The 24,021-nt window shown below is 52.6% G+C and overlaps 2 protein-coding genes across 3 annotated transcripts; both read right to left on the reverse strand.

Annotated features, from left to right (window-relative positions):
- Positions 1-4,842: 4,842 nt before the first annotated feature.
- Positions 4,843-10,955, reverse strand: SERPINA11 (serpin family A member 11). Its single transcript, XM_040975567.1, has 4 exons — positions 10,334-10,955; positions 8,687-8,960; positions 6,956-7,103; positions 4,843-5,046 (listed from the first exon to the last, which is right to left on the reverse strand). The coding sequence occupies exons 1-4, from the start codon at positions 10,953-10,955 to the stop codon at positions 4,843-4,845; spliced, it is 1,248 nt and encodes a 415-aa protein (XP_040831501.1).
- A 6,579-nt stretch (positions 10,956-17,534) lies between these two features.
- Positions 17,535-23,707, reverse strand: SERPINA9 (serpin family A member 9). Of its 2 annotated transcripts, XM_040975569.1 has the most exons (5): positions 23,489-23,707; positions 23,077-23,188; positions 20,807-21,080; positions 18,771-18,918; positions 17,535-17,738 (listed from the first exon to the last, which is right to left on the reverse strand). In XM_040975569.1, exons 1-5 carry the CDS (start codon positions 23,705-23,707, stop codon positions 17,535-17,537), a joined length of 957 nt encoding a protein of 318 aa, XP_040831503.1. The 2 variants fall into 2 exon arrangements, with proteins under 2 accessions (XP_040831503.1, XP_040831502.1); XM_040975568.1 differs by having other exon boundaries at positions 23,077-23,707.
- Between the last annotated feature and the right edge of the window lie 314 nt (positions 23,708-24,021).

Consider the following 24,021-nt stretch of genomic DNA (forward strand, 5'->3'; position numbering starts at 1 on the left):
AACTCCTGGCTCCTGGATTCGAATGGGCTCAGCTCTGACCATTGTTGGGGAGTGAATTGTAGATGGAAAATCTGTCTGTCTGTCCTTCCTTCTCTCTGTAACTCTTTCAAATAAAAATAAAATAAATCTTTAAAGTAAACATGAAAGCCTGTGCATGGGAAGACATGAGTAAACCCACAGGAGGCCCCCTTGGCCCTTTCCGGGTTGTGATGTCAAGTCAGTTCATTATGGCATCACATCAGAAATAAGCCATGTATCTGCAGGCCAAGGGGCTCTTAAAAATTCCCGTCTTTCAGTCTTTTAAACAAATAATTTTTATATCAAAGATCCTAAGGACATAATAAGTCCCATAATAAGGTTGGCAGGATCCCCCTCAAGCGATGACTGAGCTTGAAAACCCACAGATGATCTACCTCCTCTGGCTCAGCCAGCCCTGGTTATGTTCAGGCATCTCCTGCCACCTCCACTTTGAAAGTCACAACCTGAGGATATGACGGCGTGTCTTCATTCCCAGCCTCAGGTTTGCTCTAGGCGAAGTCCTCCCCGCCCCCCCCCCTTTTTTTTGCCTCTTTCACTTCCGTTTGGCATTGGTAGGATTCTAGCAGAAAGTCAGGGCAAGCCTGAAGGCTCACTTCCCACACCAGGTCGGCAGGCTGGCAGCCTCAGAGAGCTCTCTTACCACATCGCACAGTGGCATGTCCTGTCCATGCCAGGGTGGTGTCCTAGTGGTGGGGAGGGATGCCCTCCTGGTGGACCGCAGCATCTGGACGGGTCGGCCTGTGCTGGGCGTGTGCTGCCCTGCAGGCCTTCTCATGGTCCCGTTCAAGCCTGTATGTCGAGGTGGTCACCGGGCAGCTTCCTGACAGACCTGGCTTCTATTTCCCAATTCTTTCACAGAGGTGACAGGAACCACATGTGGCAAGCACCCAAAGGCCCGATGTGCGGAGATCTGCTCCCATGGGCCTGGGAGGGGTGGGACCGAGACATTAGCTCCGGCCTAGACCCCAGGGCCTTCTTTGCTTGCACCTCTCGGACCTCTTAGTCCCTGTTGCCAACTATTAGCAAGCCAGGAAGGTGTCAAGTTGTCACCTGCCGAGGCCTTGAGCAGCCTGGCAGTCTTCATTGGGACTTAAAGCTTCCAAAATGCTTGGTGTTTTGTAGAGTGGCTTTCCATGCTTTTAGTTCCAATCTGGGGAGAGAAGCATTCCCCAGCCAGATCGAATGGCAATGACTATGGCTTTGGGGGACAGCACAGAGTGCCCGGAAGTCAGCCTTTCTTCATTCTCCTGCTGAGATCCCCGCCCCATGAGGGTCTGCTTTACAAGCTGTTTACAAACTTCATTACAAGCTGTGTATAGTGGGCGTCTTTGCTTTATAATTCCCATCAGAAGGTGGAGGACCAACATCTTTCACCCTGTCCCGTGTGTGTGTGTGTGTGTGTGTGTGTGTGTGTGTGTGTGTGTGTGTGTTGCAGGGGTTGGTCCAAGGCCCCTAGGTAAGATCTAACGAGCCATGTGACTCCTCTGTCCACAGAAACCCCGGCACACAGATGCCAAATGGGGCGAGTCTGCTCTGACACCAGACCCTCCCACTGGGGTGCAAATGTGTGCCTTGAGAGAGAGAGAGCAGTTTCTGCACCTGCCAGTGTGCCCCTGTGGACATGGGCACTCACTTCCACCAGTGACGGCAAGAACTTCCCTCCTGCCTTTTCATCTCACTAGAATGAAAGATCCCCACTCCCCCTCATCCTGAGAGCCACGGCTTTGGAAATGACGCCCTGTGGTCTTCCACTTGACTGCAAGTCGAGGATTCTCCGTGACACCCACTTGGGGTGGAGGTTTGGGCTTCCACCTGCTGACAAGAAGCAGGTCGCTCTGGTCCAGGAAAAGATGAGCGGGGAGGATTTCTGGAACTGGCTGCCAGTGTTTGTTGAGCTCATCGGTGTCTAAGCCAGACCTGGAGAACTTGGGGATGTACTGCTATTGTTCCTTCCATTGCAGCCTTCCCCACCACACGCTCTGAGAAGTTGGCCCATTATTCCCAGGCAGGGTAGGTGGTTTCCAAGCCATAAAACGCCAAGGGCTTGATGTGTGTGTGTGTGTGTGTACCCACTAAACGTGTGACACTTCCTGAGATGCCTCACAGCCCATTGCAGGACATTGAACTTGGTCTGTGATGGGGGTACACTGGGTGAGTGGGACAGAGTCTGGTTTCCTCCCCAGGATTCTTAGGAACTGTCCACTGCCTTCCCGGCTTCAGCCTTTGCTTGAGTTGGAGATCGCCACTCAGCTCTGCTTGTCGGGGTCCGAGCACCAGCCTAGCCTTGTGGCCACCCCGTAGTTGGTGGCCTTTCTAAAGCATCCTAGCTCCAGTCCCCAGTCCACATCTTCCTTCAACTTCTTGCTGTCTTTATCGAGTCCTGCATCGACAACTACAAACACTTCACAGCGGAAGCTTTTCCAGCAGACGGGCAGTCAAGCCCTGGCTCCAGACAGCCATGAGCTTCGTCATCACCCCAAGTGACATCACTTCCTGGTGCCTGAGTTTTCTTGTTGAAAAACGAGATGACGATTACACCAGCCCCTTCGTGTTGTTGTGCTGGCTCACCGGGAGCACCTGTAGGTCAAACAACCAGCAGGGAGCCGGGCAAGCCTTAAAGGGCAGCTCCCCTGGGGAAGCACCCTGGTTGTCAGTCTCCTGGTCTCCCACTTGGCCCTTCCTGGCTCCCTACTGCCACCCAGTGGCCAGCGGGCACTGCTTCTGAAGTGCATACTGTGCCTGCACCGCCACCCCCTTAACTTCTCCAAGGTTTGCTCCCATCAGAAGGACGCACCCCAAGCTCTCTCACCACATCAGTAACAGCCCCTCACCTCGTGTGCCTACTCACATCTCCCGGGGCAGCCACCCACCGGCTTCCAGTGTGCTCTCAGGCTGCAGCCTCTGGAACCTGGTGAGGCGGGGAGCAGGGCTGCACCCACACTTTGTGCGTGTGATTTCTGTCCTGTGTCTGAGTGTCTCCTTGGGTGATGCTTTTGCGTTATTCGAGGCTGCGGGTTTTTTCTTTAGATAACCAGCCGTTCTGCCTCGGATCAGCAGGCATACACCTGCTTGCCTTTCTAGATGTTCATCTTTCCTGGCACCCTTTCCCATCGTCCTTATTCTCCTGTAAGTGTTTCAATGCTTTAAGGAAGAGCTTTGAGAAGTGCTTTATCCAGACTTCCGCTGCCGCTTGTGGCAGGAGACGTCAGTTGATTTCACCCGTGAGCAGCAGTGGAGGAAGGCTTATTTTATTTGTTTAACTCCTGGCTTGTCCGTTGCTTGCTTTTGCCTGTTTGTTTTAACCAAATTCTGAACAATGGATGTTTCTGGAATTCTACATGAGAGAGCAGGCACGCAAAGGAAGAGCACGAGGCAGGATGTATTTATACTGGCCCCAAGAGTGACACTTCACTTGCTGACTTCTCATTTTCAGTTTGACACAGAGCTCGTTGGGGCTGTGCTCCCCTGGAGCTGCCACTGCCACAGGTACACCCCTACCCCTTCTTCTTCTTCTTTTTTAAAGATTTATTTATTTTTATCGCAAAGTCAGATATATAGAGAGAAGGAAATATAGAGAGAAAGACCTTCCATCCGCTGGTTCACTCTCCAAGTGGCTGCAACAGCCAGGGGGCTGGCTGGCTTCCCTCCAGGGTGGCTGCACCATGCTTGAGGCAAAAATCTCCTCTTGACTCTGTCTGATGACACGTCTCCCTCTCATACCCACCTGCCACTCCTCCTGGTTTTGGATCATCCAAGTGCCAAGATCCAAGACTCGGGTCTCAGGGATATGTCAGAATAGCAGGGTTTTGTGAATGAGCTTGGCTCAAAGCCACGGCCAAGTCACAGGTATAAGAGCCCTTGGCCTCCCACTGTTCTTTCACATCTCACTCATACTTCCCCACTGGGAAATTCTGGGAGAGGTAGGGCTGTGAGTCGGAGTGGGACAGGTGTGCCCAGCTACCTGCCGTCTTGGGGCCTTCAGAGCACACAGCTCTTTGACCAGTCCTTATTCTAGGATGTTGGAAGATCCACTTAGAGAGAGCTCAGAAGGCATCGTCATGCACATGGTATGCACCTGAGCCAGGGTCCTTTCTGCTTCTGCACTAGTTTCACACGGATGCTTCTAGAGCAACACACAGGGCAGCTGGACAGCCCCTCCAGAGGACACCCTGTGCCGGTGGGATCTGGCTCCCAGCTTCCCTATTATCCCATCCTCTTGCCTTGCTTCAGCTTGTGTTTGTGGTTGTCCTGGGCCCTGCTGCCTCCCTGGCTGGTGGTCTGTGACCACACCAGCCCATCCTAACACCCCCTGCTTTTCACGTGACATGGTTGGGGGCCCTGGATCCAGGACCAACCTTCTCTTGAGATGATCTGGCCCCTGATTTCTGGACAATGCTGCCTCACTTGACTGTCTTCCCCAGATTGGCCACTGGACTCTGTGTCCTCTGTGCTATTTGCTATGGCTTTTACTCTAGGGGACACCAGCAAATGACTACAGTAGCAGTGGCAGTGGTGTGTGTCCCCCAGGAGGCCACAGCACAAGGATGGTCATCACTTCCAACTTTGTAACCTGGGCTGACATCACAAGTGAAATGAGCACAGCATGCGTGGCCAACTTTGCCACGAGTTGGCCCATCCTGGCAAGCATTACCCCTCAGTGCACAGACTCCAGGGTCAGGTTTATTAGACCGCATACACACTGATGAGCTGCCTGGCCCCACATCCCTGAGCTGTAGGCAGATGCCGGCCTTCTGCCCACTGGGGGAGAGACAAAGCAAGCCAGTCCCAGGCTTCCTGTCATGGTCACCCTGCTGCTGGGTTGACGACTCTCCCCAGGAAGAGCAGGCTCTGCGTGCTCACCTCCCAGAGGAGCAGCAGGAAGGGCCTGTTGAAGTGGGCAGAGGGTGCTGGCAGTGCACCCAGGGCTGGGGGCTGGGAGAGGAGGCCAGAGGCAGCCCCTGCCTGGGTCCCCTTCTCATGCATGTCCACCGCTGCCTTGTGTGTCACCTGGAGGAGAGGAGAGGGAAGGAGCCAGCATCAGTCCAGGGGCCTGCAAGGGCAGACACTGCCTTCAACAGCACCAGGGAGGCAGGGGCAGAGCCCCTCTGTCAGGACCCTCCAGCCCCCCCCCCACCAGCCTCTCTCCCTCAACCCTCTGCCAGGTCCTCAGGTTCACCCTGTCTCCACCCATCACTTCCATGGGCACAGCTGCCTGCATAGGTCAATGGCAATCCTCCAAGGCACCTTCTAAGTACTGTGCACATGGTGTCGCTTCCTGCTGGGAGCTGCACCCAACCTCCCTACATGTCAGGTGCTCATCTTACTCTGACTGCATCTGGGGTGTTCAGGTGCACTCAGAGGTGCCAGATGTCTGATGTGCTAAGTTCCCATCTGCATTCATGCAAGGAATTCTTCCAGGTCCCCCTGCCCTTTAAAAGCAAAGTATTGATTTATCTGATACAGAGAGAACAAAGAAAAAGCTCCCATCCACTGGTTCGCTGTCTGAATGCCCTCAAAAGCTGGGGTCAAACCAACCCCAGGAACCCAGGAACTCCAGCTGAGTTTCCCTTCTAAATGCCAAGGAGCCAACCACCTGAGCCACCACCTGCTGCCTCCCAGGGCATCCAGGAGCAGAAAGCAGAGACAGTTCTTGTGCCTAGGCACTCTGATTTGAGCTGTAGCATCCCCGGTCACCTGATGCAGTGAGCAATGCCTGCCCTGCTCCCCTGCTCCGTGTTCCAAAACTGACTCACACAGTACCCTGGAAGAAAAAATCCTGGGGCTTTACAAGCAAGCTGGATCAATACTGGCCTTGTTGATGCTTTCATTTGCAAAAAATCTCTGTGAAAAGGTAAATCTAGCATTGAAAGTCACCATGGAAGAAATTCAAAAGTCAAACTACTTCTTTTCTGTCCAGTATCCCAACATGAACTCATACACATATTCAACCGCACATGGACACACACTTACACACTCATGTGCATGACCTTGTCCATAGTGCCGTGGCTGCACAGTCTAGCCCCACACCACCTTCCCAAATAGAAGACAAACACTTCCCTTAGGAAGTTCCTAATCATGGCTCAAATGGCAAAGTCCAGCTCTACCCTAAACCCAGGACAAACAAAACTCAGGCTTTACTGCCTCCACACATGGAATCTACTTGATTCTTCCCAAATATATACATTCCCATCCCTCCAATTCCTGCCTCTTCCCAGGACTCACAGGGCCATGGGTGGTTGGAACACAGCCCCTCTTGGTGACAAGGGCCTTGGTTATGGGACCTGGATTAACCAGGGGCATGTGAGTGTCCTGGCGTAGGCCACAGGTGGGGAGAATGCTACAGCCATTGCACATGTTTTCTTGCTTTCTCCTGCCATGACAATGGTATGTCCCAATTTGGCTTCTTTATCTTTTGCGTGAATAAGATGACGGACAAAGCAGGTCTATGACCGGTGATCATGACCCACCTCTGTCATGGGAGAGGGAGTGTGGTGAAGTGCTGGGCTGTGGGGCTGCCCGGCTTGCTACCACCCCAGTGCTCTCTGTGGTTGCCACAAAGGCAGGTGGAGCTTCATAGCTGGCCCTGAAGAAAGTGTCAGGTGTGAACCAAAGCCACTCCTCACCCTGGAGAATTGCTTGCTCCACAGATGTCTCCAAAATGAACATCTATGCTAGCCAGAATCCTATGTTCCTGCCTTGAAATGTGTGGAGATGCAGAAGCAGGGGTGATGGACAGGAAGCTGTCCCTGCAGGGGTGATGGGTAGGGAGCTCTCTGTGCAAAGATGCCTTGAAGGAGATGGCAGGAGAGAATCAGAACAAGACAGAGGCTGGGATGCTTGCCATTCAGCGTACCACGCACGAGAGAAGAACTTCCCATCCCCTCCCCTGCACTTACTGCCACATTCACCTCCTTACCCTGAAGATGGTTTGGTTGAGATGCCCAGTGATGCCTGACAAGTTGGCTTCCAAGTTGAAGACGTTGGTGAGACCAATTTTGAGAAGGATCTCTTCCAGATTATATGTGCCAGAAATGGAAAACCTCGGCAAGTGCAAATCCAACAGGCTGCAGAAGGGATCAGAGAAATGGTGCTGATTTGTGGTACCTGCCACCCCCACTTGTCTGTTGGCAGCCCGAGCAGAGGCACAGAGGAGCAGCCCCTGGTCCTTGAGGTCATCGGTCTTCCAATGGCACCTGCCACAGCCTGCATCTTATGCCCTACACCCGGAGCACCCTAGTCACCACTCCTCAGGGAGGATCTGAGATGACTCCTGGCCCACCTGTGTGCCTCGGGCGAAGTTCAGAAACTGCTTTTAACGGATCTGTCCCTCTCTGCCTGGGTTATTCTTCACCCTATCTATTGTTTGACAATGGTCTGGACATCCCCACAGCTGGGTGAGTTCATTACCAACTTGGAAACTGCTGCCTCTGCTGAAGTCAGATTGGAAATATGAATTCAACCTTGAGAATTGTCACCATTACTTGAGTCACTCCCAGGCACCGTGGGGGCCCAGAGTTTCGACTAAGGCAGAACACCTTGGCCGATCTGCAAACCTTCCAGGACAGTACTCGTGAGAGCAGGTCCCAGGCCACTGATGAACAGACAGGGCATTGAGTGAGTCTAGTAGGGCAGTGTCTGGCAGCAAGCTCAACAACTAGTAGGTGTTCAAGAGCCTGCCGCACAGTGGGCACTTCACATATATGAATGGACACAGCCACAGAAGACACGTTTCCCTAGCCTGGCCAAGTCTGCTGCTTCCAAGGCTGAAGTCAGGGGAAGGCCTTCAGGGACACGGCACCACTCCAGCTCATGAAGATTCATGAGAGTGATGGACTGGTTTTGCTTCTTGGAAGTCAACATGAGAAGGAGGGAAAAAATTTACCCTTCCAGATGATTCTAGGAAACTCCAGTCTGTGATTGTAGGAATCTGAGCAGATAGGGGGAAGAGGTGGTAACCCAAGCCATGGAGAGTCACAAGCCTTAAACCTTGGCCTCTCCCTCTGCTCTTATTTGCTTTTTAAATCTCTGCCCAAATACTTCAGTTCCTGCCTTTTACAGCACCTCCTTTTACAGCCCTGAGCTGCCATGTGGCAATACGGTCACTGGACTGCTTTGCTCAAGCAGGCCTTGAGGACACACTGTATGGGGAGAAAGAAGTCTTCCAGCCTTCACCTCTTCTGGTCTGTCCAGGCCAGGCAGCAGACGCACCAGACTCCTTCAGGGGCTCCAGCCCCAGCCACCATTTGACTGCAGAGCCTCAGTTGAATACAATCAGCGCATACAGAAGCAAGGGACGTGGCTAGCTTGGACTGCTCAGGGTAGGCCACCCCTAACCTGGGCAGTGATAGTAGAACTGAGGACCACATCACAAACCAGCACACCTCATCAGAGAAGATGCACCCCAAAAAGAAACTAACTAATAGAGCAGATAAACTGAAAGAAGATGAAGTTGCCATGGCAGAGCTCCAAATCCCAAACAAGGGAGATAGAGAACAAGCTGAAGATATGAAATTTGCACTTTTTTGAAGGGAATCAAGGGCAGGGCTGCAGGCCAAGCTGGATGCTGCCCTCCAGTAGCTGGACTTGACCCAGCTCTGCTCAGGCTCTAGGGCCACGTCTACCTGTGCCCATGTCCTTGGGCACTCACCTGGGCAGGAAGAGCCGGCTCCACTTGGTCAGCATCTCGGGCTGCAGGGCGGCTCCCACCTGCTTCATCTTCCCGGGGTCGGGGAGGATGAGCAGCAGCAGGGCATTCCCGCTGTACTCGATCTGCAGCACGGTGCAGGCCAGCTCCGCGTCATACAGGAACCTATGCATTGCCCTCTGGTGCATCATAGGAATGTGGACAGAGGTCCTCTCGTCCACAAAGAAACTTTCCTTCTTTCGGGTCTGGTAGGGGTCGAAAGGATGCTTCCATTTGGCTGAGGACATAGAACCGAGAAAACTGTGAGAACTCGTTCTGGGACACACAGCCAGAAAAACCACACAGCCCGGGCGGCTGCCTCTTGGGAACGCGAGTACCAAGCAAACATGGAGCCCGGGGACAGGAGCCAGGCAGCCTGGGCTCAGTCCTAGCTTGACCATGAAAGCAATCTCCCAAATGGGAGCTCCACCAGTCTCTTCTCTGTTCCCTTTTCAGAGGAACTTGGCTTTGAAGAGACCAAAAGGTGTCCCTCCCTCCTAAACCCCTGTTGTGAGGGAGTTTCTTCAAATCATCATAAAATGGAAAGGAACAAGGATTACTACCCCCTTGTTAGGATTGAGGAAACTGAGTCTCATTGAATCTTTCTAGACCGCTCCCCCTCCCCGATTTCACAGCCAGGTCATTGGCAAACAACAGGTGCATCTTCTCTGCCCAGTGGCTTTGGATGACAGCCTGCTACGGAGAAGTTCAAGAGCTCTTCTTCACTTGCCCACCCCAAAAGTCCTCAGTGAGCCAGCTGAGCAGAGAACTCAGCAGAGAAGGTGCAGCACGTGACACAAGAGCAGAATGTGTTAGTGACAGTCACGTCTGCATGATCAGCGTCATCTCCATGCCTTACCCTCTGTCCCACAGCTGTCCCCTGAGGGCACTGGAGATGGGAGGGGGTCCATGTCACCCTGTCCCTCACGCCCACATTCAGCCATAACCAAGCATGTTCAGTTCCATCCTGAAGCCACAGCTGTATTCAAGGTCACCCTCCAACTCACCCCACACCACTTCGAATACCTCCCAGCTCGCTTTCTGGCTCTCATTCCAGCTCCCATCTAAAGAATCCTCCAGACCCTGGTGTTAGCCAGACTGATCTTCCTAAACAGTTGTGAGCATATCACTCCACTGCTTAAAACTTGGCATTACTGAGGGTCCCTGGATAGGCCCTGGGGTCCTCAGGATGCCCCTTCCATGCCAACACCCTTATTCTTACTCTCCCAGGCTCCCTGCATTGTGATAGCAGAGGTGCCGGTCAAGCCAGATGAATGACCAGTGGCCTCTCTACCTTGTGCACCTGCTCCAACTTCCTTCTCCCCACAGTCCCTGCCTGACTCACTCACTCTTCAGGCTCAGCTCAATTGCTTCCTTCTCCAGGAAGCCTGGCCTCCCTCCCTGAGTCTGGGTGGGCATCTCTTCTGAAGGCTCATGCCCCCCACAGTGCTGTGGCTGCGTCTTTGCGGTTGAACCCCCTGAAGCTGAGAAAACTTCGACTCATGCCCAGATCCTCCCACGAGGCTGGCACACACCTCCTGCCAGCACCCCCTGTGCTAAGGCAGGTCCTTGCCTAGGAAGAGAAGGAATTCTGTGTGTGCAAGGCCTCACCTTTGAAGAAGAGGTAGTTCAGGAGAACCGCGAGCGTGTCCTGACCGAACTCCGGGAGACAGTCCTGGATTTGCCCATATGTCTGCTCCCGCACGTAATTGTTGATCTGCCTCCCAGTGGTGGCGGAATCCGTGAAGTTGGCAGAAAAGGCGAAAGCCCCGAGCAGCTCCCTGACACTGTCCAGAAAGTGCTGCCGTGGCTTCAGCTGCTGGTCCAGGAACAGGGAGTTGCCCACTTTCAGCTCCAGTTTGGGGCTGGGCAGCTGCAGGGTGTGGATGAGGCTCTGGAATCCACGGTGGATGTCAGCCTCTGTGGTCTCAGTGAGGTTGAAGCCCAGGCCCTCCAGGATGAGGGCAGAGGTGTTGGCCTGGACCGCCAGGGAGAGCAGAGCCAGGGTGCTGGCAATGCTCACTGGGGAGAAGAGCAGGTTCCCTGGCCAGTCTGCCGCCAGCTGCTTGTACAGACGCAAAGCAAAGCCAGTAATGGTGGGGGTGACCCTGTGGTGGGCAGGGGCTGGCTCCAGGAGTTGAGGGTTCAGGGGCTGGGGCACCTCCAGACTCTTGTCTCTGTGGGCAGAGGCCAGGACCCCAGCTCCCAGCAGCCACAACCAAGCGGGCCCCATCCTCTGGAACCAAACTGTGGACACATCAATCATTTCTATAGACAACTTCATGGCTTCCTATCACTTAAGGGATAAACCCCCTTAAACCCTATCCCGCAAGGCTGCTATGGACTGACTGCAGTGAGCAAGGGGCAGGGAGGGACTGGGGCTCAGCTGGAGCGGCAGCCCAGCATGCCAGCCTACCTCCCACCCTACCTTTCCCTTCCCTTATCTTCTCCTTACGTTCTTTGCTCTTTTCTCCCTCCCTTCTCCCCTTTCTTTTTTGTTTACTCTGTCCAGTCATTATTTCAATCACTCATAATTTTCGAAGTTCTGTCTGATCCAAGAAGCACCCTAGGGACTAAATAACCGGGCAGGGGGAGAGAAGTAATAGGAGCCCATTCAGCAGTGCCCTGATTAAGCTGCCACTTGGCGGTGCCCACATTCACATCAGGGTGTCTGGTCCAGTCTTTCTACTCCCCTTTCAGCCCACCTTTCTGCTAATATGCAGTAAGTGATGGCTCAAGTATGTGAGTCCCCGCCACCCACATGGGACTCCACGATGAAACTCCAGCCTCTCAGCTTCAACCTGGCCTAGACCAAGCTGCGGCAGGCGTCTGGCGAAGGAACTAATATGCAGATGTGTAGTGTGTTGTGTGTGTGTGTTGTGTGTCTCCTGCTTGGTCCCTTTGCCTGTCACATAAAAACAAAGCCTAAATAAATAACATGATTCCCAACTTCCTGGAGGTAAGAGCTGGCCAGGCTGGCATAATGACCACATCCATGTGAGAACAGACTGAGAGGAACGCCACGGGGCAAGGGCCCAGAGCACAGTGACAGTGAGTGATGCTGGCCTCCCTTGCTGCCAGGCCTGGCCACGAGCCACGATCTTGCCCATCATAAGGGAAGGCTTACAAGTGCTGAAGCCCAAGGGAGGGGGAGGGACACACCCTGCCTCTTTGGTCTGAGTGAGATGGTCAGTATGGGGCCACATGTGGGAGGGACAGGGAAGCAGCAGGGTGGTTGTGGCTGGGAGAGCAGGCATGTCCGTCTCCATCCTCTCTCACTGGAGCAGATGTTGTCACATCCAGGGGACGGTACCAGTTCTGAGTTGAGCTGTGTCTGCCTGAAGTCTGTCAGTCCCAGAGCATCCCAAGTAAGCTTATTCAGGAGACAATAGGTCAGCTCCAATCCGAGGTGATAGCTGTCCTCGTTGAAGGGGAAATCAAAGCACAAGGACACCCTCCCCATCCTCCAGAGAAATCCCTGAGTGAGGTGAGGCTCCTGCGAGCCAAGTCGCAGAGATGGTCAGCAAGGTCCCAGGAGCTGGGAGCCAAGCCTGAGACAGTTACCCCTCACACATCTCAGATTGACCCTGCCAGCACCTTGACCTTGGGTTTTCTGCCTCCAGTAAGTTCTATTGTGGAAGCCACTAGGCGTGCAGCCCTTGGCCAAGGCAGCCCTTGCAAACAAGCACACATGTCCTGTGTTTCAAGTTATAAAATGGACCAGAATATCCTGGGGGAGGGGCACGAGCAGGAGGAGTCCCAGCCAGGGGAGAAGCCGTCCTCCTGTCTGCTCCGCCCATGGCCAGTGCCCTCCGTCCCTCTTAGGATCCTCCCACCCTGCCCATTGCTGCTCATGGCTGTCTACTGTTGCCCACCATGAGCTTGGCTGCCAGCTTGTGCTGAGAAACTCTGTGGTTCTTTATGCCCTGCCCAGTGACCTCTACATCCAAGGCCATGGCCGTGCAGGAGGTGGCCCTCAGCTTGGGCAGGTAGTGGATAACCCGGACTGCCCTTAGGGGCCCTGCCAGCAGCCAAGGCCAGTGCGGGCAGGGACACACACGGCTGCCGCATCTCTGTTGCAATCTGCTTGCTGGTCAAAGTCCCTGGGGCAGTCTCCGGAGGCATGTCCTCCTCCCTCCAGCACAGCTCACTGTGGCTCACTTGGGTTGTTTCTTGGTAGGGAATCTGGGGGATGCAGAAAATTTGGAAAACCAGCCGTGATGGGCGTCTCCTGGTGCTTCCCATAGCTTTGCCCACCTGCCACATCCCGCCACCCTGCCACACCCTGCCACACCCTATCAGAAGCCAGGTCTCAGAAAGACTGAGTTGTGAGCCAGGGGCCTGGGTTTGAGCCAAGGTGCAACAGCAGGTAAAACAATGCCCAGTTTAGTCCTGGATTCTTTTCCTGGAAGATCCCAGGGGCTCCATCTCGTCTCGGTCACTGGGGCACTTATTGGTCCTGTGCGCTAAGGGTCTATTAAGTGATTGGGGATATTAGATACATCACATCCTGGGTCCTTACACGCAGGGGGAGGCATATGACAGCTGCAGAGAGCACAGCTGCAGCTCAGTGTGTGAGACTCAGGTGCAGGAAATGCCCGGAGCTCTCCCACACAGGAAAGAATGGCTTGGCTTCTGTGCCAGCAGAACCCTTCTTGTGAAAGGCTTACTTTAAGCTATTTAATTTAATCCTTAGAAATACCTGAGACCCAGGGATCACCTGTGCTATATGGGGTCAGGGACAGGACAAGAGGCGGGAGCAGACCGCAGCTCCAGCGCCACCACTCTACGTGGCGACTTCTAGTAAGTCCACGCCATTGCGTGCTGTTTGGCCCTGGGCGGCCCTGTCTTGCTCACTTGTCTACCTGCCAGGAATAGAGGAGCTTCTTCTCTCACCATGCTTAAGGCCAAGCTTCTCAGGCAAGGTCACAGAAAATCCCAGGTTCCTGTTTTAAGATTCAGAGCCAGTGCGTGGCAATGCCTTTTTTCTTCAAGGGACTCACTTTTCATATCCCTACTGACAAAGTGAGAGAGGGAGGGGAGATAGGGGCAGGGTGATTCAGAAACAGAGAGAGCGAGCCAGAAAGAGGAGCATGTAAGTGCTACACCCTGTCTGGGTTTTGGGTGCAAACACAGTACCCACAGTACTCACAAAAACAGTACTCAGTACCACAGGCACTTGAAGTATACACAGTACTCACAGTTGTGGTACTCAGTCCTCACAGGATTCACAGACACAGAACCCAGTACCCCCAGTTTATGCAGCACTCCCAGTACTCACAGAGAAGCCCCTGAGTGGGCTGTGGACTTCAGCTCCGTGTGGCCTCCCGCCACAGGACAGCAGGGTTAAGTGAGTGTTGCAGCCGGTCAATATTTGCCAGGTCAGCTTTGGGAACGGCTGTGAGGGCAGTGCGACCAACAGGAAGGGCTCTGCTCTTGGGTCCCAGGTGGCGACCAGCTGTCCTGCGATTGGAAGCCAATGGTGACCCGGGAGCTACCCCTGGCAGAGGCTGTTCTGCCACTGCAGAGCCCCGGGTCTTTGATCTGGATGACCAGGGTGTCCATCACAGTGGGAACGTGGGAGAGACTGGAACGTTCCCTTTCCCAGACAGGAAGGCACATCTCAGCACAAGGTTGGCCGTGACCACTCAGCCCAGCCGGTCCCCACAGTCTGTATGCAGAGTGACACCAGACTGGCAGGGAATACACCAACCACAGCAGCCACTCTTCCTCCACCCAAAGCCCCAGCTCACCCACAGGGCCCCAGAGCGCATGTCCAGGCTACAGGCTGAGCTCATCCAGTATTTGTTCATGAGAAATCCCTCAGTGATGAAATCAAAGCAACTTCCACAGATTCCCCCCCCCCCTTTTGTAGATTTCTTGCAAAGATCGTGGATCTTATTCACAGAAATTTCAAAGCAAGCCTGCACTTAGCTCAAGCAAACACCAGCAGAGGGATTCGCCGCTCAGATGGGCACAGCACCTGCTGCCAGCTGCCCCAGATGTTGGCCAACGACATCTGCCACAAACGTGACCATTTTTCAGTGCAATCATGAAACAGTGGCCATCGTTGTCTTGTCTTGTCTTGTGTTCTCTTCTCTTTTCTTTTCTTTTCTTTTCTTTTCTTTTCTTTTCTTTTCTTTTCTTTTCTAAGATTTATTTATTTATTGGAAAGGCAGCATTGAGAGTGATGCCATTTTCTGGTTCACCCTCCAAACAGCTGCACCTGGAGCTGGGCCAGGCCAAAACCAGGAGCCTGGAACTGCGTCTGGCCCTCCACTTGGTTGGCAGGTATCTGAGCACTCGAGCCATCTTCCACTGCTTTTCCAGGCTGTTGGTGGGGAGCTGGACAGAAGGCAGAGCAGCAAGGGCTCGAACTGGCACCCCTCTGTGGGATGCCTACGACCCAGGCAGCAGCTGAACCTACTGTGCTGCAACTCCTGCCCTGTTTTGCTTTTTGTTGACATTCTAGGCAATGGCAGAGCCAGATCAGCTGCAGAAGCTGAAGAGGTGGAATATCATCCCTTCTGCCTTGAGTGAGACATTCACACTGCCCAGTAGCAACCATGGCTAATGTTTTGTAGCCAGTGAGAGCACAGATTCACAGACAAATAAGTGGCCCACGCTGCTGTCATCATAGCATCTCTGTGTTTCCACCAGCATGATTTTGTTACAAATATTCCAACCACCTTCCTGCCCAAGGGGCTCATCCTCTCCAATCCCCCGAGCTAGAACACTGGGGCTCCGGCCCAGGCTCCTCCTGCCCCCACCCGGGGTGCTCCCCACGTGCCCTGTGTGGTGTGGTGAGTCCTCTCTTGGGTACATCAAGGCATAGGCCCTCACTCCAAGGCAGTTTTCTCAGTGTAAATCAGCTTAGTTCTGTTTAGAAAAACCTTCAAATGCAAGGTACATTTGAAAACAAACTGGGTGAGCATTTGACCGAGTACCTGTGTCCCATGCCAGTGTTCTCTGGTAGTTGGTCTGTCAAAGAAATACACAGTGAAAAGCAAAAGCAAATGCAGAGCATAGATGACTCAAAGAACAAAGAGGGGTGTGTGCTCCTATACCCACTGGCACATGGCAGTCCAGGTGGGCACCAGGAGGCTGCATGAAGCTGGCCTTTCATGTTGCCCACATGCCCTCTGGGAACAAACAGACAGGAAGAGACTGGCATCTCCCACCCACCCCAGCTACCAGGGCCCCTGATCGCTACTAAGAGGAGCTAACCTTGAACTACAAAAGCTGCCTTGGTAGGCTTTGCATGCCTGCCCTGTTCCATGCTTGCCCATATTTGGAACCCCCATGCAGGGGCCAGTGTGCTGCATGGAGGCCGGGCTACTGGTGCCTTGGAAGCCAGGTGACCGGTGCCCATGGAGGTAGCACAGCTGGTGACTTGGAGGTCTTCACAGAGGGTCTGGGGACGTGGTGTTGTGGAGGTGATAAGGCTGGGCACGGGCAGCCTCAGGGAGATGCTGTTGGAACCCTTGCTTTGGCTCGGGTCCTGATCTCACAATGGCTGCGTTAGCTGTCTTCACTCTCTGAGTCTCTGCCCTTTGTAAAACAGAGTGGGATGGAGCAGGAGAGAGGGGCAGGAAGAGGGGATTGCTAGCTTGCACCAGCTTTCCAGCCTGACTCCTTTCTGCTTCATGGAGGCGGGAGCAAAGCACAGGTATGGCCTGGCTCATCCCATCCCACCGCATGTTGTTTAGTGGCCAGTGCCCTTGTGGGGTCTAATAGAAGCCCGGTCTTCACCAGAGGCTTAGCAGGTACCCTCGGTTGGAAGAGGTGAATTGGGGAGCATCATATGGCCTGCCTAGCAGAGCCCGAAGGAAGGAGGAGAAAACAGCTTAGAGAGTGTGAGCTGCCCTTGCTTGGTGCCCCTGTGGTCCCTGGCACCATGTGTGGCTCTCAGGGCAGGGTGAGGGAGCCAGACCATTGTCCCCTATGAACCTAGAGAGAGAGAGAGAGCTGTGAGTCCATGAGGTGGGAAACCACCCCTGGGCCCTGAGGGAACCCCAGAGCTGCACAAAACCTGGGGCGCTTCCGCTTCCTCTCTCAGATGGTTGCTCTCAACCAGCACTTTAGGCCATTCAGTTAGGTCCGGGTGCCCACCACCCTGTCAGTGGCCTGGCATACTCCAGCCAAGGGGCCTCCTCATTGTGCATCCTCATGCTTGTCCACTGTGACTCATACTCTACCTTCTTGACACTCTCTCCCAATCATCCCGTCCCACTGCCTTGTAGGCTGGGCCTGAGTATCATTGATTGATCATCTCATTACAACCCAACAGGCCAGAGGCCTTGCTCGTCTGATTTACTCCTGGCAGACAGAAAGTACTGGGCAAGTTTTTGTGGGGCAGAGTCAGGTAACCACTGAAATGTACAAGGATGGCATCTGGGCAAGTTACGTGAGCCAGAGGTCATTTCCAGACCATGCTGCTGCAGGTCTATGGGAGCCTGTGGCCATCTAAAGTCACATGTTAGCTTTACTGAATTTATTATTGTAGTTCTGCAATTCATGAGCTCCAAGGGTAGAAATGTGCCCTGGCTGTATGTCATGAGGCCAGGGCCCCAGAGGGAGTCAGTGGATGAGGCCGTGAGGGAAGCTGTCGGGCTCTGTCTCATGGCTGGGGTCTCTGCCAACAGTTCAGTGGCTGAGCCTGGGAAGCAGCATCTCTGCCAGTCAGTGGACACAGCATCCCTGGGGTCAGGTGGATCTGCAAGCAGAGGAGGCAGGGCCTGACACGGGCCTGGCAGCAGCAGGCAGCACTACTGGAAACTTCCTGGGCAAGTTTCAGCAGGCCACTGCCCACCTAGGCCTGAGTGGGGTTTTCAACTTTGCCTAGGAAGAGAATAGCATCAGTGGCCGTATTTATGACCAGCAACAGGAAGGGCCTGTCGAAGTAAAGAACGTGGTGGGAGGAGCCATCCTTGGACCGGACTGTGAGCTTGGCCACAGTAGCTGCTACAGCCTCAGTGCCCTCCTCGCTGATGTCCAGCACAGCCTTGTGGGCAGCCTGCAGAGGAAGAGCGGATGTCAGTGACCCCAGAGTCCTTCATACTACCTTGTCTTGAGTTTCGCCTACAAAGAGCACCACCTGCCTCGAGACGCATCAGGATCAGCCGCCACGCGCCTGCTCACAGCTTTGGTTAGTACCTCGAGGTCAGTGCTGTCACTTGGCCCATTGGTCTTCACGTGCAGACCAGGCAGAGCCACTTGCTATTGCAAAAATGATTCCAGTGCCATGTACTCCTGTTTCTGAATCCATACAAGGTGGTGATATTTGCATGCAACCTGCCCAGTTATTGTGCAATTGCTCACAGCCTGGCTTGCCCTCTTTTCCTCCCCTCCTTTTCTCTCTCTCTGTAAAGATTTATTTATTTATTTTTATTGAAAAGGCAGATTTACAGAGAGGAGAGACAGAGAGAAAGCTTTTCTGTCTGCTGGGTCACTACTCCCTAAGTGGCCACAAGTGCCAAAGCTGAGCCGATCCGAAGCCAGGAGCTTCCTCAGGGTGTCCCACGCAGGTGCAGGGTCCCAAAGCTTTGGGTCATCTGCTACTGCTTTCCCAGGTCACAAACAGGGAGCTGGATAGGAGTGGAGCAGCTGGGACACATCTGGGATCCCAGCCCATTGAGCCCCTGCCATCCACGTGAGAAACCTTTGTGAAGCTCCTGGCATGTGGCCATCTGAGGTGTGAACCAACAGATTGAAGATTCTTTATATATATATACATATAGATAAATAGATATAGATATATAGATATATAGATATATAGATATAGATATAGATACATTTAAATGCCAAGGGGCACCTGCTTTTCTACAGGAGGTATTGTGACAAATTCAGGTCCTATTCTCATAGCACTGTCTGACATGGGACAGAAGGCACCATGCAGCAGAGAGGTGCAGGGCAGCCACAGGCCTTGGTGGTTCTTTTGGCCACTGAAAAATTGCTTCACTTCTCTGTTTCCTTGTCAACGAACTGAGCTGACTCCACTGGCCAGTTCCTCCCAGCTATTCCAGCCTAGGCTCCTCCATCCACTCACTTTGGAGACATGCAGGGAGTGTCTTTTGGTGATTCCAGAAAAGTCAGCATTTTTGTCAAAGGCATTGTGGATACCCATCTTTGGGAGGATGGTCTCCAGGTCATAGGAGGCAGATATGGAAAACTTGGGAATAAACACCTCTATCCACCTGCAGAGAAGGAAAAGGGGAAAGATGAAGTCACAGTCCACAGTGTTTTTGTCTCTACCTCCCAGTGGCATTTTAGGAGACTCTGCTCTTCCACCAGGCATTGTGGCCCACTGTGTATGAGACCAACATATCCCAGCCAAACCCCCAGTGGCTCTGGCGCTCAATCTCCCAGCCAGGAAGCCCAAGACTAGGACTATGCAAGAAAATGTGGGGCCGCTGCCAAAGCAGGGTGCAGAGGTGACAAGGTAACCTGAGAGACATCCCATTCACCACTGCCCCACCACCCTTCCCGGGATAAACCCTGCTGATCGCTTGGAGCAGCAATGCCCATCAGGGAATCTTCCATACCTACCTGCCTACTCACTTGGGACCTTTGAACAACTTGAAGTGTGCTACTGCCAAGGAGGATCTAAAGTTTTAATTTCAATTAATGCTAATTAGTGTGACTTTCCATGCTTATGTCATTCTATCAGCCACCACAACCCTAGGATCTGTCTCTTTTTCTGAGGCAATTTCCCTAAACCCAAAGCCAAAGGCCAGCATTTATCAAGCACTTTTTAGATGAGGCCCGGCACAGCTGGCAACGCTTTCCCCAGTCTCAGCTTAATGCTTTCACCAAATCATACACATTTCATAGACTTGAAAGCGTTAAGTGTGGATAGGTGCTTCTGAGCACCCACTGCACTGACTTGTAGGGACACACAGCACCTTGGACAGCTCTCTCCTCCCCACTCAGTGCTGGCCCCACTATTACATCTTCTCTCTGCTCCATCTTCTGCTCCGTGCTCCACCCTCATTCCACCTGCCAGCGACTGCCTTGTCCTCCACCCACACCCAGGCTGAAACCTTCAACTTCTCAAGCCTTGACGTCAGGTCTTCAGTGTGCTGCTTCCTCGCACACATATGCCCTTCCCAAGCCTCCCTCTGTCCAATACATATTCATGGCGCAAATGCTACCACCTTGTTGTGTTCTTCTGTCTACTCAGAGCCTTTCCTGCCTCCTGGGGCATTGACCTTTGACTTTCTTGAGTTACTGCTACCCCTGATTCTTTTCTTTCTAGAGTATCAATATGTGGGAATGATGCTAAAGAAGCAAGGACATAAGAGAGTTGTTTATATGCCTGTTTATCCTGCAGTCCATATTGTTCGGTTGCTCTCCTTAGGAATGACAAAAATGATGAAAATCACTATTAGCCAACACCAATTGAGCACCTATTATTCTAAGTGGAGCAGCAAGGACTCGGACCAGCACACACAGAGGATCGTCAGAGCCATGGGCAGAGAATTAGCATGCTACACTACCATGCCAGCCCCAGTGACTGCTTCACTTCAGATCCTGCTCCCTGTTGGTGTGCCTAGGAAAGCAAAGGAAAATGGCCCAAGTGTTTGGGCCATCGCATCCAAGTGGGAGACCCAGAAATAACTTCAGTCTCCTGGCTTCAACCTGGCACAGCCCTGGCCATCTGGCAAATCATGGAGTAAATCAGCAGATGGAAGATTCTCTGTCTCTCTGTCTCTACTCCTCTTTCCCTAACCCTGCCTTTTAAACAAATCAAAATAAAGAAATATACTTTTAAAAACTCACTTTAGCTTCTGAAAAGGAATCTACCAGTACTGGTTAGCTGCAGTGACAAAACAGCCCTGCAGTGACATGATCTCAGGCAATTTACTATCTGTTACTTTATCTGTGAAATGAAAGAGAGGTGATCAGAATTGTTACCCATCTGATCATAGTGAGGTTCACACGCTCACACGCTCACAAGGCATCAAGTTCACTGCCCAGCTTGTAGCCTGTGTCCAGCTGGGAATGATCATTCAACAGCTTTTGCCATGCTTGGCCATGTATCCTCATCTGGGTTAGATCCTCCCGCAGTAACCAGGTGCTCACCTCTCCTGCAGTGACTGGCTCCACTTCCTCAGCCGGCTGGCAGACAAGGCCCATTCCAACTGTTTCATCTTGCCCTTGGCAGGCAGAACAAACAAGGCCACGGCCTCCCCCTTGTAGTGCATCTGTAGCACAGAGCAGTTCAGCTCTGGATCCATCCCGAAACCAAATGTCTCCACCTGGTGCATCATGGGGACGTGCACGGGGGCCCTGTCTCCCACCAAGAATGGAAAACTCATGTTCGTGACTGTAGGGTTAAAAGGCTTTGTCCATTTGGCTGCCACAAAGAGAAAAGAGAAATCTTTATGTCACAGTGCAATGAGTGAGGTGAAGCAGCAATAACGTCGTAGCCAGGTCCTCTATAAACTCACTTCTCCGTAAAAATGAGAGCTGCTGCCCATAGAGACAGTGAGCTTGCTTAGAACCCTGGAAATGAATCAAACTGCTATTGGCAAACTGAGGAACAAGTGATTAAGGATAATCCAGCTAGATCAGTCACATTTCCGTGAAAATCCAGGACACTAGAAGAAGGGGAACATGGGGCACGGCCCCTCATGAAACTTAACTTGCAGAGAATTCTCATGATGTGACCAGTCAGATGAGTCCCTGAGATAAGCTACCTACAAAGCTGTCGGTGTTGTGGCTGATTTGGAGCTCAGCCAGGGCACCAAACCTGTCCCCAGGGAGTACTCATGGGAAGCAGCTACAGGCAGGGATGCATTCCACAGCTGCCCAAGGCAGAGAGTAACAGTTAAGGAACATGCTGGCCAGAGTTCTCATGGGGACAGACTAGAGGGCAGAGGTGACAGCATCAGCGAACATGACAGCATAGGAACCTCCACATCTTCACTCTCTGCCCAGCACAGTCAGGAGAAGTGGAGAAAATAGAGCGAACTTTTTCAGAAATCTGGAAATCAAAGGCTGGTGTAAGCCAGGTAGAGCTGATTCAGCAACACTCGCTGGGCTTGATGAGAAGAGTCAACCTTACAGCATTTAACTGGCACCATCCCAGGCTCCATTCTCCAACACCTTGGAAAAACAGCAACCTATGTGTTTGAGGCCAGAGGAACAGAAACAGAGCTGGGCCGTTGTCAGATATCCTTATGAAGCAATCATCACGATTTGTTCCATGTATCAGATCTGGAAAATCCCAATTACACTTCCAATTGGAGCCTGCTCCATGCTGGCGCCTTCTTTTCTGGAAACGCAGGAGTGTTCGTCAAAAACAACCACAGACAAGTGTTGTAACTTTATGACGGCTGGGTGATGGATACAACCACAAGACGAACAGTGAAGAAAGCAAAAATCTTAAAGGCAAAACAAGATGTTTGCAGGGCTGTGGGAAGCTCTAACACCCTCCAGGTTGAAATGAATTGACATAAACAGGAATGGAATTGCCTATGCATAAGGAACACAACAAAGGCAGTGAAGCAGCTGAGTCCAACACACAGTTTAAATTGCTGCGTCTGCTTTACTTTCCTCTCATCTACAAGCCAATGTCACAAGGCAATAGAATAAGTCTGTATTGTGCCCATGGGCACGCGGCGTGTGAAGATGCTATCGGTGACCACAGCTAGAAGAGGAAGAAAAGAGGATAGAGCTGAGTAGCAAGAACATCCTTGTCCAAAGACGACTATTATAAATGAAGATGTTCAGTGTAATCCCCACAGCAACCATTCAGTAGATAGCTCAGAAATATTGAGAAAAGATAAGGTAACTAAAATGATAAACTGGAGAATACTTCTCTAGCACAGTTCGAAGATGATAGTCTGGAGAAATCAGAATGCAAAGACATAAGACACACAAAAATAAGTTCTACTTTAAGAAGAAATAGCAAAATGGCAGACATAAATCCCACTTTATCTTAAAGAAATGTACTAACTGCTGCAGTCCACCAAGCCTGTAGGGGTCAGGAGAGATTTCCAGGGGGTCCTGCCATATGTTCCCTGCGGATTTGACAGTAAGTGCCTGAGAAGAAGCTCAACAGGGGAATGAATGTAAGCTATGCAGAGACCCCTCCTCCCACCCACCATGGCTGTAACTAGCTAGACAGGCCACTTATCCAGTCCACCCAAAGTCTAAGTGGAAGGAGGCCCCATTGGAACTGATAAACTGAACAGGAGATATTCAAGATCATGTGGCCAGCTGGTTGCAAAGCTAATTAGACCTCAAACTGTCCCGTTAGTTCACCCTGATGTCTAAGATTTGTCAAGGTTGTGTATTTGATCACACAATATATCAAACAAAAACCAACATCCAAATCAACCCCTTACCTTTAAAGAAAATGTGGTTCACCAGGACCATGGCGGTCAGAGGGTCCAGGCTGTGGATCACATCCACGACCTTTCCTTTGGTCTCCTTCTTCACATAGCTGTTGATCCTCTGCTGGGCAGTGGCCGTGTCAGAGAAATCTATGGAGAAGACGTTCGACTTGTACAACCTTCTGACACTAGCCACAAAACTCGCCTGGAGCTGCAGCTCCTCCCGGAGGAACAGGACGCTGCCCATCTTCAAGCCCAGGTTACTGCTGGACATGTTCAGGGAGCGGATGAGGTGCTGGAAGGCCTGGTGAATGGCGGGCTCTGGTGTGAGGCTGAGGTTAAAGCCCAAGCTCTGGAGGACCTGGGTCTTGGTGGCTGAGCGGGCCCCCAGGGACAGCATGGCGAGGGATGTGGAGACACTCACGGGGGAGAAGATGACGTTGCGACCTGGGCTCTGCACTGTCAGCCTCCTGTACAGGCGGAAGGCAAAGTCGGTGTTGCCAGAAGTTACCTGGGAAGCAGGACTGCTCTTCACAGAGGAGGGGTGGAGGCATCCTCCCCCAGGGCTGCTGGACGGGGGCACACAGCACGTTGCCACACAGAGGCCAACAATCAAGAGAACTCGATAAAGGGAAGCTACCATATTGGAACAAACAGGTCTGAAAGAGAAGAGAGAACCGTTGAGTGGAGGACAGCAGGAGCTGGGTCCCTGAATCCGGGATAGCCCTGGCCCCTACGCTATTAGCAAGAAGACCCTCTGGGTAGGGAGCAGAGCTGATTCCCTTGCAGACTCTCGCTTGATCCTAACCCTGACCCCATGAGACAGGTAAGGCTAAACACGAAGCTCCCACGCCCAGAGAGGGCGTGTCCTAGCTTACACTTTGCAGAAGGGAGACAAATAACTCCAACCCCAGGCAGGTGGTGGGGTCTGAGCCCACACAGAGGAAAGATTAAAGC

The sequence above is a fragment of the Ochotona curzoniae genome, unplaced genomic scaffold (assembly GCF_017591425.1).
Source record: "Ochotona curzoniae isolate NIBS_2020 unplaced genomic scaffold, NIBS_Ocur_1.0 contig_2688, whole genome shotgun sequence".
Lineage (NCBI taxonomy): Eukaryota > Metazoa > Chordata > Mammalia > Lagomorpha > Ochotonidae > Ochotona > Ochotona curzoniae.

What these genes read in the sequence shown, in the direction of transcription:
- SERPINA11 (XM_040975567.1), bottom strand. Translation starts at nt 10,955, where the DNA reads ATGGGGCCCGCTTGGTTGTGGCTGCTGGGAGCTGGGGTCCTGGCCTCT. An exon ending in GAACTACCTCTTCTTCAAAG is followed by an intron (nt 8,961 to 10,333) that starts GTGAGGCCTTGC and finishes CTATGTCCTCAG; the next exon opens with CCAAATGGAAGCATCCTTTC. An exon ending in AGCCGGCTCTTCCTGCCCAG is followed by an intron (nt 7,104 to 8,686) that starts GTGAGTGCCCAA and finishes TCCCTTCTGCAG; the next exon opens with CCTGTTGGATTTGCACTTGC.
- SERPINA9 (XM_040975568.1), bottom strand. Translation starts at nt 23,707, where the DNA reads ATGGTAGCTTCCCTTTATCGAGTTCTCTTGATTGTTGGCCTCTGTGTG. An exon ending in GAACCACATTTTCTTTAAAG is followed by an intron (nt 21,081 to 23,076) that starts GTAAGGGGTTGA and finishes TCTTTGTGGCAG; the next exon opens with CCAAATGGACAAAGCCTTTT. An exon ending in AGCCAGTCACTGCAGGAGAG is followed by an intron (nt 18,919 to 20,806) that starts GTGAGCACCTGG and finishes CCTTCTCTGCAG; the next exon opens with GTGGATAGAGGTGTTTATTC.